At 49.1% G+C, this 13443-nt stretch overlaps 1 protein-coding gene across 3 annotated transcripts in view; it reads right to left on the bottom strand.

Moving 5' to 3' along the window:
• garnl3 (GTPase activating Rap/RanGAP domain like 3) overlaps positions 1-13443 on the bottom strand; it is a 457411-nt gene that overhangs the window by 233843 nt on the left and 210125 nt on the right. For all 3 annotated transcript variants that reach the window (XM_059993840.1, XM_059993839.1, XM_059993841.1), the window contains exon 3: positions 12814-12888. In XM_059993840.1, coding sequence (XP_059849823.1) covers positions 12814-12888 — 75 coding nt within the window. The remainder of the gene's footprint in view (positions 1-12813; positions 12889-13443) is intronic.

Raw genomic sequence — 13443 nt, 5'->3', positions numbered from 1 at the left:
ACCAATCTCCAATGAGAGACACTCTTAAAACACTTCAAAGCAACACTCAAAATGCTGGAAGAACTCAGCAGGTCTGGCAGCATCTAAGGAGATGAAGAGATAGTTGACATTTCAGGCCAAAATCCTTTTTCAGGACTCACTTCATCCTGAAGTTAGCAAATCCCCACTATCTATATCGTGGCACTGATTGGAACCCAACCAAATGTGTAGTGTGTCCACAGATTTATGGATGGATACACAGCATATTCTTCCAACTAAACCCCCAAAAAGACTTAACAAAGGGAATTCCCTTAAACTGATAACACAAGAGATTCTGCAGATGCTGGAAATCCAGAGTGACATTCACAAAATGCCAGAGAAACTCAGCAGGTCAGGCAGCATCTATGGAAAAGCAATATTCCAATGAAGTGTCTCAGCCCGAAATGTCAACTGTTTATCATTTCCATAGATGCTGTCTGACCTACTGAGTTCCTCCAGCATTTTATGTCTGTTTCCCTTAAATTAATTCTTATTTCTGTCCTTCTGCATTGTTACTTTACAAGAGTCCTATTATCCAATCCTTAATGTTAAGACCCTCCATAGGCCCTTAGTACTAATATCAGATTAAATTGCATGCAGATTGCTCTTCTCCATTGATTAGTGGAGATACATTTTCCATTAACTGGGAATGTCCAAGTATCTATGGAGGTTCAGAAGGACCAAAGCATCCAAACCAAATGCCTTCAAAACCATAGTTTCCAGTATCATAGCAGCCACCTCTCTTAGAACCCAAAGATCAAGGTTATTAAGACAGGTGCACCTTCCCATTAATTCACTCATTTAATGTCTTCAGAGCCTTTATATCCATAGAAATATAGAAAACCTACGCACAATACAGGCCCTTCAGCCCACAATGCTGTACCAAACATGTACTTACTTTAGAAATTACCTGGGGTTACCCATAGCCTTCTGCTTTTCTAAGCTCAATTTACCTATCCAGGAGTCTCTTAAAAGACCCTATTGTATCTGCCTCCACCACCGTTGTTGGCAGCCCATTCCATGCACTCACCACTCTCTGCATAAAAAACTTACCCTTGACATCTCTGTAGCTACTTCCAAGCACCTTAAAACTGAGCTCTCCTTCTCGTATTAGCCATTTCAGCCCTGGAAAAAAGCCTCTGACTACTCACATGATCAATGCCTTTCATCATCTTATACACCTCTATCAGGTCACCTCTCATCCTCCGTCACTGCAAGGAGAAAAGACCAAGTTCCTGATAATACACTTGGTTCCTCGTTCTCAATAAAATAAGCAGGCACTTCTCCACCATTTCTAGCAAGCCCTCTTTATTTTCAACTAAAGTGCAGGACATAAACTGTTTCAAAAAGGTTAATTCCCATTGATGGATGGGCCAAAATCAGGAGGAGATAGGCTTAGGAACCAAAGGTGACACAAGGAACAAGCACTTTCCATAAGACCAGAAGACACAGGAGCAGAATTAGGCCACTTAGCCCATTGAGTCTGCTCTGCCATTCCATCATGGCTGATTTATTATCCCTCTCAACTCCACTCTTCGGCCTTCTCCCTTTCTAGCACAAGTAACCATGATCTGCAATCGTGGGCATGCTATATATCGTGGGCACCAGAATATTGGCAATGCTTGCAGACTGTCCCCAGCATATCCTAAGGTTGTGTCCATTGTTAACGCAATTAGTGTTTTCACTGTCTGTTTCAATGTACAAATAAATGTGTCTGAATCTGTCCAGGATTCCCCTGAGATTAATTTGCAGGTCGAGTCTGTGGTGAGGAAGGCAAATGCAATGTTAACATTCGTTTCTAGGACTAGAATATAAAAGCAAGGATGTAATGTTGAAGCTTGATTAAACACTGGTGAGGCCTCACTTGGAGCATTGTGAGCAGTTTTAGGTCCCTTATCTTAGAAACAATATGTTGAACCTGGAGAAGGTTCAAAGGAGATTCACAAAAATGACTCCAGAATTGAGCAGCTTGTCATATGAAGAGCGTTTGATGGCTCTGGGCCTGTATTCACTGGAATTCAGAAGAATGAGGGGTGACCTCATTGAAGCCTATTGAATGGTGAAAGGCCTCGCTGGAGTGGAAGTGAAGAGGATGTTTCTGATGGTGGGAGAGTCTAGGACTGGAGGACACAGCCTCAGAATAGAGGGTCTTCCTTTTAGAACGGAGATGAGGAGGAGCTTCTTTAGCCAGAGAGTGATAAATCTGTGGAATTTATTGCCACAGATGTCTGTGAAGGCCAAGTCATTGGGTATATTTAAGGCAGAGGTTAACAGTTTCTTGATTGTTCAGGTCATGAAGGGTTATGAAGAGAAGGTGGGAGATTGGGGCTGAGAGGGAACATGGATCAGCCATGATGAAATAGCAGAGTAGACTCGATGGGCCAAATAATCTAATTCTGCTCCTGTAGCTTAGGGTTTAAAGTATAACCTGAATTCAATTTTGGGAAGGCAGTGGACACAGGTTTCCAACAAAGAACCAGAGGGCGAGCTGATCCACGGCTTTGGGAAAGGAAATGATGAATGGGACAAACTGGATTTCCTTATGAAAACCTGGCATGGATTTCATGGGCAGTAACCGCTCGACAATTCCATGAATCCTTGGCCGTTTCTCCATTCCGTACCAGAGCTGCATGCTTCCTTGCCTCTGAGGGACTCTTTTTAAACCAACCACTTTTTGATTTAGTTTTATATACACATACAAAAAGCACAATCTGTTTTCATATTTATTCTCAAAGTTCAAAGTAAACTTTATTATTAGGGTACACAAACAACCCTGAGATTCTTTCTCTGTGGACACACTTAGCAAATCTATAGAACAGTAACTGTAAACGGTAAACATCAGAAACTGTTAACTGTAGACAAACTCTGCAAATGCAGATATAAATAACGAGCATGAAATAACAATATAACAGAGTTCTTAAATGAGTGTAGCCTTTTTGTTCAAGAGCCTGATGGCTGAGGAGTAGTAATTGTTCTTGAACCTGGTAGTGTGAGTCCTGAGGCTCTTGTACCTTTGCCCTGATGGCAGCAGCGAGAAAATAGCATGGCCTGTGTGGCGAGGATCTTTGATGATGGATGCTGTTTTTCTACAGCAGTGTTTAATGTCGATGTGCTCAATGGTTGGGAGGGTTTTACCCGCAGTCCGAATCCACTACCTTTTGTAGGATTTTCCGCTCAAAGGCATTGGTGTTCCCATACCAGGCTGTAATTCAGCCGGTCAGCACACATTCCACCTCACATCTATAGAAGTTTGCCAAGGTTTTCGATGGTATGTCAAACCTTTGTAAACTCCTGAGAGGCGCTGTCGTGCTTTCTTTGCAATAATATTTATATGATGGGTCCAGGACAGGTCCTCTGAGATAGTGACATCCAGGAATTTAGTTACTAAATCTGTCTGCCTCTGATCCTCTGATGAGTACCAGCTCGTGGACCGCTGGTTTCCCTCTCCTGAAGTCTACTATCAGCTCCGTGGTCTTATTGTCATTGAGTGAGAGGTTGTTGTTATTACATCACTCAGCCAAGTTTTCAATCTCCCTCCTGTATGCTGATTCGTCACCACCTTTGATACAACTCACAACAGTGGTGCCCTCAGCAAACTTGTATATATACTTAGCCGCAGAGTCATGGGTGTAAAGTGAGTAGAGCAGGGGGCTAAGTACACACCCTGAGGTGCTCCTGTATTGATGGAGATTGTGGAGGAGATGTTTTTTGCCAATCTGAACTGACTGGGGTCTACAAAGGAAGGTGCAATTGGATTTATGAAGGATCAGGCTTGCACTTATACAGGCTCTTTCACATACTCAGGAATGACAGCCAAAGAAATACTTCTGGAAGTGTTCCTGCAACTTCGCTTCTGTCATGTCGGGAGTTGGCTTATTTGGTGGTCGAAAGCCACTTCCACCACGTCAGGCATTAATTGGCCAATTTAAAGGATGCAGCCACTCTTTCCAATGGGCTCCTCGGGGGGATAAGATCAGCTCACGCGGGAGGCTCGGCCTCTTTCTTTCATCTCTAGGGCCCACTTCAGGCTGAAGTCGTGACTAGCACTGAAGGACCATTGAGAAGGAGCATTTCAGACATAGATGGCACACTCCCTCCCCCCAACTGCCTCCCCCATGTTTGTTTAAAGTACTCATTTGTAGCATGCTTAGTTCTTCAGTCTTACAATTTGAGATTTAATGGAATACTCATTCAATTAAAAGGTAATTCAATGTAGAGTGTAGTGGTTTTGTGTAGTTTAGATGAATACTTGTTTAGCTAGATGCCCAGTTTAATGCTTCACTGGGATCTCAGTGAAACCCGCTCTCACTGCTCCCCCTTAGAGCTTCACTGTTCATTTTTAAACAAATAGTTAATGCGTCCATTTTAAATCAGTGTCTTCTGTTTTACTCATTGGATCCTCAAATATGCCACCACGTTACAGTTTCAAAGTTCAAAATACATTTAATATCATATTGTGGTGACCTACTTCCTAGCGCACTCGAACCGGCTCACAAATAGCCAGCGTGCAGGCACAAAGGCCAGGTCCACAACAAAGGGAGAAAAGCCTGCGGGGGTTTGTGAGTACGTGTCCCTTGGAGCATCCGCGCCCGGGGATGGCGGGATGAGGGAGGCTAAAAAGCAAGGCTGTGAAGTTCGAATAAAATCATCTTTAATTCCAGTTTACTGACTCCGTGTCGTTATTTTAGCGCTGCGTGTAGCACACTGCTACAATTGGTGACCCCGACGGTCCAAACGATTTTTGGACTGGAGATGATCGACGCCGCATTTGTTCATGCGGTTCCATTGAAACTGCTAAGCTTCTGGACGCTGCAACCTCACCTATGGTTCCAGCAAGCAGAAGCCCAATTCCACGTTCGGCAGATAACCTCAGAGGACACACGTTACTACTACGTGGTGAGCTCCCTTGACCAGGACACAGCGACCCAGGTCGAGGAGTTCGTACAGTCTCCCCCAGCGGACGGCAAGTACACGGAATTCAAAGCCCTGCTCATAAGGACTGTCAGACTCTCACGGCGCGAGCGAGCTGCCTGCTTACTGCACCTGGATGGCTTGGGAGACAGACCGCCATCGGCTTTAATGAATGAGATGTTGTCTCTAGCCGACGGACACACACCCTGCCTCATGTTTGAGCAGGCATTCCTAGAGCAGCTGCCCGGGGACATACGCCTGCTGCTGTCCGACGCGGATTTCAGTGACCCCCGGAAGGTGGCAGCCCGGGCGGACTTGCTGTGGAACACCAAGAAGGTGAGTGGGGCGTCCATCGCACAGATCACCAGGCCATGCTCCCAGCAGCAATCCAGTCCAGGCCCGGCCGCAGAGCCCGCTAACCCCAGAGGCAGGGGTGGGGAGCCCAACGAACAATGGTGTTTCTACCACCAGCGGTGGGGCGCAGAAGCCCGCCATTGTCGCCCGCTCTGCCAGTTCCCGGGAAACGCCAGGGCTGATGGCTACGGCGGCTGGCCTTCGGGATAGCCTCCTGTATGTGTGGGACCAGCGGTCGGGACGCTGGTCGACACCGGTGCCAAGATCAGCGTTTTACCTCCGACGAGTTACGACACCTGAAACAGGGCACCAGGTCCCCCCCTGAGGGCCGTGAACGGCAGCACAGTAAGGACCTATGGCACCCGTCAGGTGCAGCTACAGTTTGGCTCCAGCCAGTTCACGTGGGACTTCACACTGGCCACCGTAGCCCAACCGCTTCTGGGTGCGGATTTTTTGCGGGCTCACAGCCTACTGGTTGACCTGCCCAGGAAGAGACTGGTACACGCCGAGACCTTTCAGACGTTCTCCCTGGGGGCAGCCCAGTTGCCAGCCCCTCACCTCGACTCCATCACGCTGTCCGACAATGACTTCACCAGGGTCCTGGCAGATTTCCCATCGGTTCTGGCACCGCAGTTCACGGCAGCCATGCCCCGACACGGCATACAGCACCACATCCCGAACCAGGGACCACCCCTCCACGCCCACGCTCGGCGGCTTCCCCCGGACAAGCTCCGACTGGCGAAGGAGGAGTTCAAGAGGATGGAGGAATTGGGGATCATCCGGCGGTCCGACAGCCCATGGGCCTCCCCCCTGCACATGGTGCCCAAAGCGACAGGGGGCTGGAGACCATGCGGCGACTACCGCAGGCTGAATGAGGCTACCACACCGGACCGCTACCCTGTGCCGCACATTCAGGACTTTGCAGCAAACCTGCACGGCGCACGGATCTTCTCCAAGGTAGACCTCGTCCGAGGGTACCATCAAATCCCGATGCATCCGGACGACGTTCCCAAAACGGCTCTCATCACCCCACTCGGCCTTTTCGAATTCCTCCGAATGCCGCTCGGCCTAAAGAATGCCGCAGACATTCCAGCAGCTCATGGATGCGGTGGGACGCAACCTGGGCTTTGCATTCATCTATTTGGATGACATCCTCATAGCCAGCAGCAGTCGTCAGGAGCATCTGTCCCACCTCCGTCAACTCTACGCCCGACTGAGTGAGTACGGTCTTACAATCAACCCCGCCAAATGCCAGTTCGGACTCGATACCATTGACTTCCTGGGCCACAGGATTACTAAAGACGGGGCAACCCCTCTGCCCACTAAGGTAGATGCGGTCCGCCATTTCTCCCGACCCACCATGATCAAAGGCCTTCAGGAATTTGTAGGTATGGTCAATTTCTACCGCCGCTTCCTCCCTTCAGCTGCCCGGATCATGCGCCCCCTGTTCGCCCTGCTGTCAGGTCCGGGCAAGGACATTACCTGGGACGAGGAGTCCGCCACCGCTTTCATTCAAACGAAGGAAGCTTTGGCGAACGTCGTGATGCTAGTGCACCCCAGAATGGACATCCCTACCGCCCTCACAGTGGACGCATCTAACACGGCAGTCGGTGGGGTGCTGGAGCAACTCATCGCGGGTCACTGGCAACCCCTGGCGTTTTTCAGCAAACACCTGCAGCCACCCGAGCTCAAATACAGTGCTTTCGACCAGGAACTGTTGGCGCTCTACCTGGCAATCCGGCATTTCAGGTACTTCCTAGAAGGTAGGCCCTTCACCGTGTTCACGGACCACAAGCCGCTTACCTTTACGTTCACGAAGGTGTCCGACCCCTGGTCGTCCCGCCAGCAACTCCACCTGTCCTACATCTCTGAATACACGACGGACGTCCAGCACGTCTCGGGTAAGGACAATGTCGTGGCGGATGCGCTCTCTCGCCCTAACATTCATGCCCTTTCCCAAGGGGTAGATTTTGAGGCGCTGGCAGAGGCAAAGCAGGCATACGAGGAGATCCAGAGTTACAGAACAGCAGTCTCTGGTTTGCAGCTCCAGGACCGCCCCATAGACCCGGGTGAGAGGACCCTACTCTGTGACGTTGCCACCGGCCAGCCCCATCCCATCGTCCCGGCACCTTGGCGGCGCCATGTTTTCAACTCCATTCATAACTGGGCGCACCCCTCCATCCGGACAATTGTCCGGATGGTCTCCAGCAGGTTTGTTTGGCACGGACTCCGCAAGCAGGTCAGTGAATGGGCCAGAACGCGCATGCACTGCCAGGCGACCAAGGTGCAGTGGCACACCAAAGCTCTGCTGCAGCAGTTCCACCCCACCCACCAGCGTTTTGACCACATTCATGTGGATATCGTGGGCCCCCTGCCAGTGTCACGTGGAGCGTGGCACCTCCTCACTACGTGGACCGGTTCACTAGGTGGCCAGAGGCGATCCCGCTCACCGACACTACCTCCGAATCTTGCGCCCGGGCACTGATCGCCACCTGGGTGTCCCACTTTGGTGTACCGGCCCACATTACCTCTGACAGAGGCGCCCAGTTCACCTCCAGCCTGTGGTCAGCTATGGCCAGCCTTTTGGGGACACAGCTGCACCACACCACTGCCTACCACCCACAGTCGAACGGCCTGGTGGAGCGTTTCCACCGTCACCTAAAGTCGGCCCTCATGGAGCTAACTGGGCGGACGAGCTTCCCTGGGTCCTACTCGACATCCGCACAGCGCCCAAGGACGACCTGCACGCCTCGTCGGCCGAGTTGGTATACGGCGCGCCCCTGGTCTTCCCCGGGGAGTTCCTACCAGCCCAAAGGGGGCAGGAGGAAGAACCCGCAGCAGTCCTGGGCAAACTACGCGAGAGGCTCGGTGATCTGGCCCCCATACCCACTTCGCAGCATGGGCAGAACCCGTCCTACATACCCAAAGACCTGCAGAACTGTAAGTTTGTGTTTGTACGAAGGGGTGGGCATCGGCCACTGCTGCAACGGCCCTACGAAGGGCCGTTTACGGTGCTCCGGAACATTCCACATTCGTGCTGGACATTGGGGGGAAAGAGGAGGTTTTCACGGTGGACCGACTCAAACCGGCCCATGTGGACCTGGCGCAACCGGTCGAGTTTCCAGTACTGCGGCACAGAGGCCGACCTCTCAAACAGGGTCCGGCCCAGACTGTGGACATTGGGGGGTGTATCGCCAGTTCTGGGGGGGGGTTATGTGGTGACCCACTTCCTAGCGCACTCGAACCGGTTCACAAATAGCCAGCGTGCAGGCACAAAGGCCAGGTCCGCAACAAAGGGAGAAAAGCCTGCGAGGGTTTGTGAGTACGTGTCTCTTGGAGCATCCATGCCCGGGGAGGGCGGGATGAGGGAGGCTAAAAAGCAAGGCTGTGAAGTTCGAATAAAATCATCTTTAATTGCAGTTTACCGACTCCGTGTCGTTATTTTAGCGCTGCGTGTAGCACACCGCTACAATAGTATGTATACGTTTTACAACCCTGAGATTCATCTCCTAACAGGCAGCCACAAAACAAAGAACCCATTTTTAAAAAAAACACCCAACGTGCAGAGAGAAAACAAACAAAATGTGCAAACAATAAATAACGCAAATTCAGAACTGAATCCGTGAAAGAGAGTCAAGTCAAGTCAAGTCTATTGTCATTTTGACCATAAACTGCTGGTACAGTACATAGTGAAAAGAAAACAACGTTCCTCCAGCACAGAGCCAAGTAAACATCGCAGAACAGAGAGCCAAACCGGCCCGCTCCTCACATCAGGCCATGTAATAAATATGATGTACACGAAATAAAGAAATGAATCGGAATCTGTGCCTAAATCTGCAATGTGGGCAATTGGCCAATTTGCGCACCAACAGGTCCTAACAGCAGTGAGATAAATGGCCAATTAGTCTGCAGTTGATGTGATAATTAAGGGATTAAACACTTCCCAGCAGAATTTTCCTGCTGCTCGCTCTCCGTCATTTCATGGGATCTTTCTCAGACTTTGGGCTCCTGAGTTTGATGCCTCAATCCCACCCACACAACACTGAGCAGTGGTGTCCTCCCAGAGCGGACTTGACTCTGAGCCAGAGACAAGACGACTGGGAAGAAGACAGCACGGGATGGAAGCGTTCCACAGAAATGCACACACACAAAGTGCTGGAGGAACTCAGCAGGTCAGACTATATATCGGTTGGGAAGGGAACATTTGACGTTTCAGGCCAGGACCCTTCATGAGGACTGGGAAGGGAGGAGGCAGAAGCCAGAATAAGGCGGTGGGGAGAGGGGAGGAGTACAAGCAAGAAGATGAAAGGTGAAGCAGAAGGTGTGTGGGTGGGAAGACGAGGGGATGAAGAAAAACACTGGGAGGTGAGAGGGGAAGAAGAAGAAATCAGATAGGAAGAGGACAATGGACAATGGGAGAAAGGGAAGGAGTAGTAGTTTTGGCAGAGACATATTTGGTGATATCTCTCCAGTGTCTTGAGGTTCTTGCTATAGGTATCCCATGTCTTAATGAAATGCAAAGGACAAGAATCATTGCTGCCCAGCAAGCCACGAGTTTGGGTTGGGTTTGAACACTTGACCTTAAACCAAAGAGTGTGTTGGTGTTCTGGAGGTAAGGGTTAGTTTCCTCAATGATGTCTGCCTTCCCTGAAGGAAAACTCCCAAAACTTGGGAAACATGAGAAGCATGGGGAACATTCCAAGACCTTGGTGTGGGCTTCTTTTGTGTGAATGGGTGGGTCGACGGGAGGGAGGAAAGAGGCTTGTTTTGTTGTTGTTCTGATAAACATTGTAAGCACGCTCTGTTGGTACCAAAATGTGTGGTGACACTGGGGGGGGGGGGGGGGGGGAGTTGCTTTGGTTATGTTGGCTATTAGCGTAAATGATGCGTTTCACTGTATGTCTCAATGTGAATGTAATAAATTAATTAATCTGAATGCAAATCCGATTATTAGAGGGCAATATTGGTGAATTTGTGGAATTCATTGCCAGAGGAGTTATGAAGACCCACTCACACAAAAGAAGCCCACACCAAGATCTTGGAAAATGTGACTTCCCATGTTTTGGGAGTTTTCGCTCATGGAAGGCAGACATCGTTGAGGCCAAGTCACTGGCTTTATTTAAGACAGATGTTGATAGATTCTTGATTGATCAGGGCATGAAGGGATATGAGGAGAAGGCAGGAGATTGGGGTTGAGAGGAAAATGGATCAGCCATGATGAAATGATGGAGCAGACTTGATGGGCCAAATGGCCTAATTCTGCTCCTATATCTTATGGTTTTATGGTCTTATTGAACAGTGAGGTGGATTAGTAGGGAGTTTTCCTTTTGCGTATTTAGCCAATCTTTACCATACTTCACTGAATGTGTCAACAAAGCTCGCCCACAGTAATTAGTCTTTATTTTACATTTGCTTAGTAATGGCAGCAGACCCTGATCCTACCCCAATGCATCCATAACAGAGCCGGTCTTGATGCAGAGGCGACATCAACAATGCTACAGCATTTCCTGAACAGGCTTCTCAATCTCTCTCACCACACTTGCCACACCTAACCTCCGACAAGCTTCTTGCCGGACCATAGAGCTCATGGGGAAGAGCCCAAGTCACCAGCATTCCAGAATCGTGGTCAGCTCACCAATCTCAGTCATCGATCTACAGAAACTCTGCCCGGTGACGTTGATCCAAGTTTCTTCAGAAGTCAAGAAAGAGGCACAAAACTTGGCTGTTTTATTAGATATCACAAGAAAGAAGAATGGACAAAGAAAAGACAAAGCAGCATGGTCATCTCATACTCAGACTAGAGATGAACAATGTTTCAGCGATAACAATTCCCCTATAAAATAGATCCAAGGGGCAGAAGATCTGAGAAGCTTCCAGAAAGATAACAGAATTAGCAACACTGCAATTACTAGAAAGCTACTAATGATGATCAAGACTAGCAACCCAAGGACGTGCCGGGGACAGCCCGCAAGTGTTGCCACACATTCCAGCGCCAACACAGCACGCCCACAATGCACAGTCAATCAACTCAGCACACAACAAGCAACAAAGCAAACCCTGTCCCTCTCTCCCATCTACCCACACACAGTCTTCCCACCCCCCGACAGGCCTGCAGTCTCCAGGCCTTTGACTCTCCGATTTCTGATCGACCTTCGGGCTTTTGATGCACTATCAGTAACTCCAAAAGACTGGAAGTAGAATAAATACTGAAAGGCTTTTATTAGCAGTAAAACGGAGCACGTCCATGCCGGGTGACTGCCCTGGACTGTGGGAGGAGCAGTGACACAATCACCTTTATCCAGGGGTCTGTGGGAGGAGCCACAGGAGCAGTCAGCAGAGGGGCATGTCCAGACAGATATACATGGTTTACCACAGCTTTGACCTTCAGTTTTGAGCCTGGACAAGTGACAACGGGACCCCGAACTCCAGGCTCGCCAAGCAGGCAGCTCTGGTTCCTCTTAGTCACACACACATATCCGTTCCTGGGACTCACTGACCTGGAACAGCCCAACATCCAGGGATGATCCTTGATCAATGTCCACATCACTGGTTTTCGAGCGCAGACTGAAAACTTGGACCGTGGGTGTTCTTTGTCACACACCCATGTCGCTAGCCTTCAAATGCAGAGGTCAGAGCAGAAGCCTAGACTCTGGCCTGATCTGAAACTCCTCCACATCCCTATCCCTAAACCCCAATCTGACATCTGACTCTTCCACATCGCTCTCCCTAAACCCTAATGACCTCTGACTACCCACATCCCTGTCCCTAAACCCTAACGACCTCTGACTACCCACATCCCTGTCCCTAAACCCTAACGACCTCTGACTACCCACATCCCTGTCCCTAAACCCTAATCTAACCTCTGACTACCCACATCCTTGTCCCTAAACTCTAATCTGACCTCTGACTCCCCACATCCCTCTCCCTAAACCCTAATCTGACCTCTCACACACCCACATCACTGAGATCAGCACAGTCCAATGCCTAATGTGTTAACAACTTGTATGTAGGTACCGCAAGTAAACCAGGAAAGTTAACAGAAGATCAGTGTTCACTAGTCAACATCATCATCCTCATGTGCTATGTCGTATGACATCATCATTAGGTGCCACGTCGTGTGACGTAGGCAATCAGGGTCTTTGACCATGATTGTTCTTGGCAGATTTTTCTACAGAAATGGTTTGCCATTGCCTTCTTCTGGGCAGTGTCTTTATGAGATGGGTGACTCCAGCCATTATCAATACTTAATTAGAGATTGTCTGCCTGGTGTCAGTGGTTGCATAACCAGGACTTGTGATATGCATCAGCTGCTCATACCTGCTCCTATGCCTTCATATGACCCTGAATTCGGGTGGGGGTGGCTAAGCAGGTGCTACTCCTTGCCCAAGGGTGACCTGCAGACTAGCAGAGGGAAGAGGTGCCTTATTACCTCCCACCACCCTGCCCGGAGCATCCATCACCCCAGCCTCAGTAACAACATCACAGCACCCAACTTCAACCCAACCAACAAAGCAGACAGCTGTTTCGTACCTCATCGCTTGATCCGTTCTCCACACGGAACCTGCCTGCTCTCTGTATTGCCCCATCGGCATCACTGGAAATAAGCTGCAAAGGGCAAGAGGAAAGAATAAACAGGAGTTATTGCAAGAGTTCAACAGGGAACATTCATTCTGCACATCATATCCAATGCCAAAGTAAAATGTCCAGTGGGCACAGTCACCCATGGGTCAACTTCATTCCCAAGGAGATGGGAGAATGAAATGAAAGAATGAATGATGGAGAATGTAATTTTTTTTTACTGCAACTGTAATTGGTGAGACCACACCTAGCGTTTTGTACAAATGGAGTTCTGTGGACTGTGTTGACCACTTCATTTAAGGGGGCAATTGAGCATCTGACAGACCAAAGTAAATGTTATTATCAAAGTACATTTATGTCACCATATACAAGCCTGAGATTCATTTTCTTGTGGGCGTACTCAAATCTATAGAATAATAACTATAACCCAATCAATGAAAGACCACCCAACTAGAGCGTTCAACCAGAGTGCAGAAGGCATCAAACTGTGCAAATACTAACAGAAGAAACAATAATAGTGATAAATAAGCAATAAATGCCGAGAGCATAAGATGAAGAGTCCTTGATCGAGAGTCCGTTGTT

Source organism: Hypanus sabinus, chromosome 18 (genome assembly GCF_030144855.1).
Source record: "Hypanus sabinus isolate sHypSab1 chromosome 18, sHypSab1.hap1, whole genome shotgun sequence".
In the NCBI taxonomy this organism is placed as follows: domain Eukaryota; kingdom Metazoa; phylum Chordata; class Chondrichthyes; order Myliobatiformes; family Dasyatidae; genus Hypanus; species Hypanus sabinus.
This window is presented reverse-complemented; position numbering and strand designations above follow the sequence as displayed.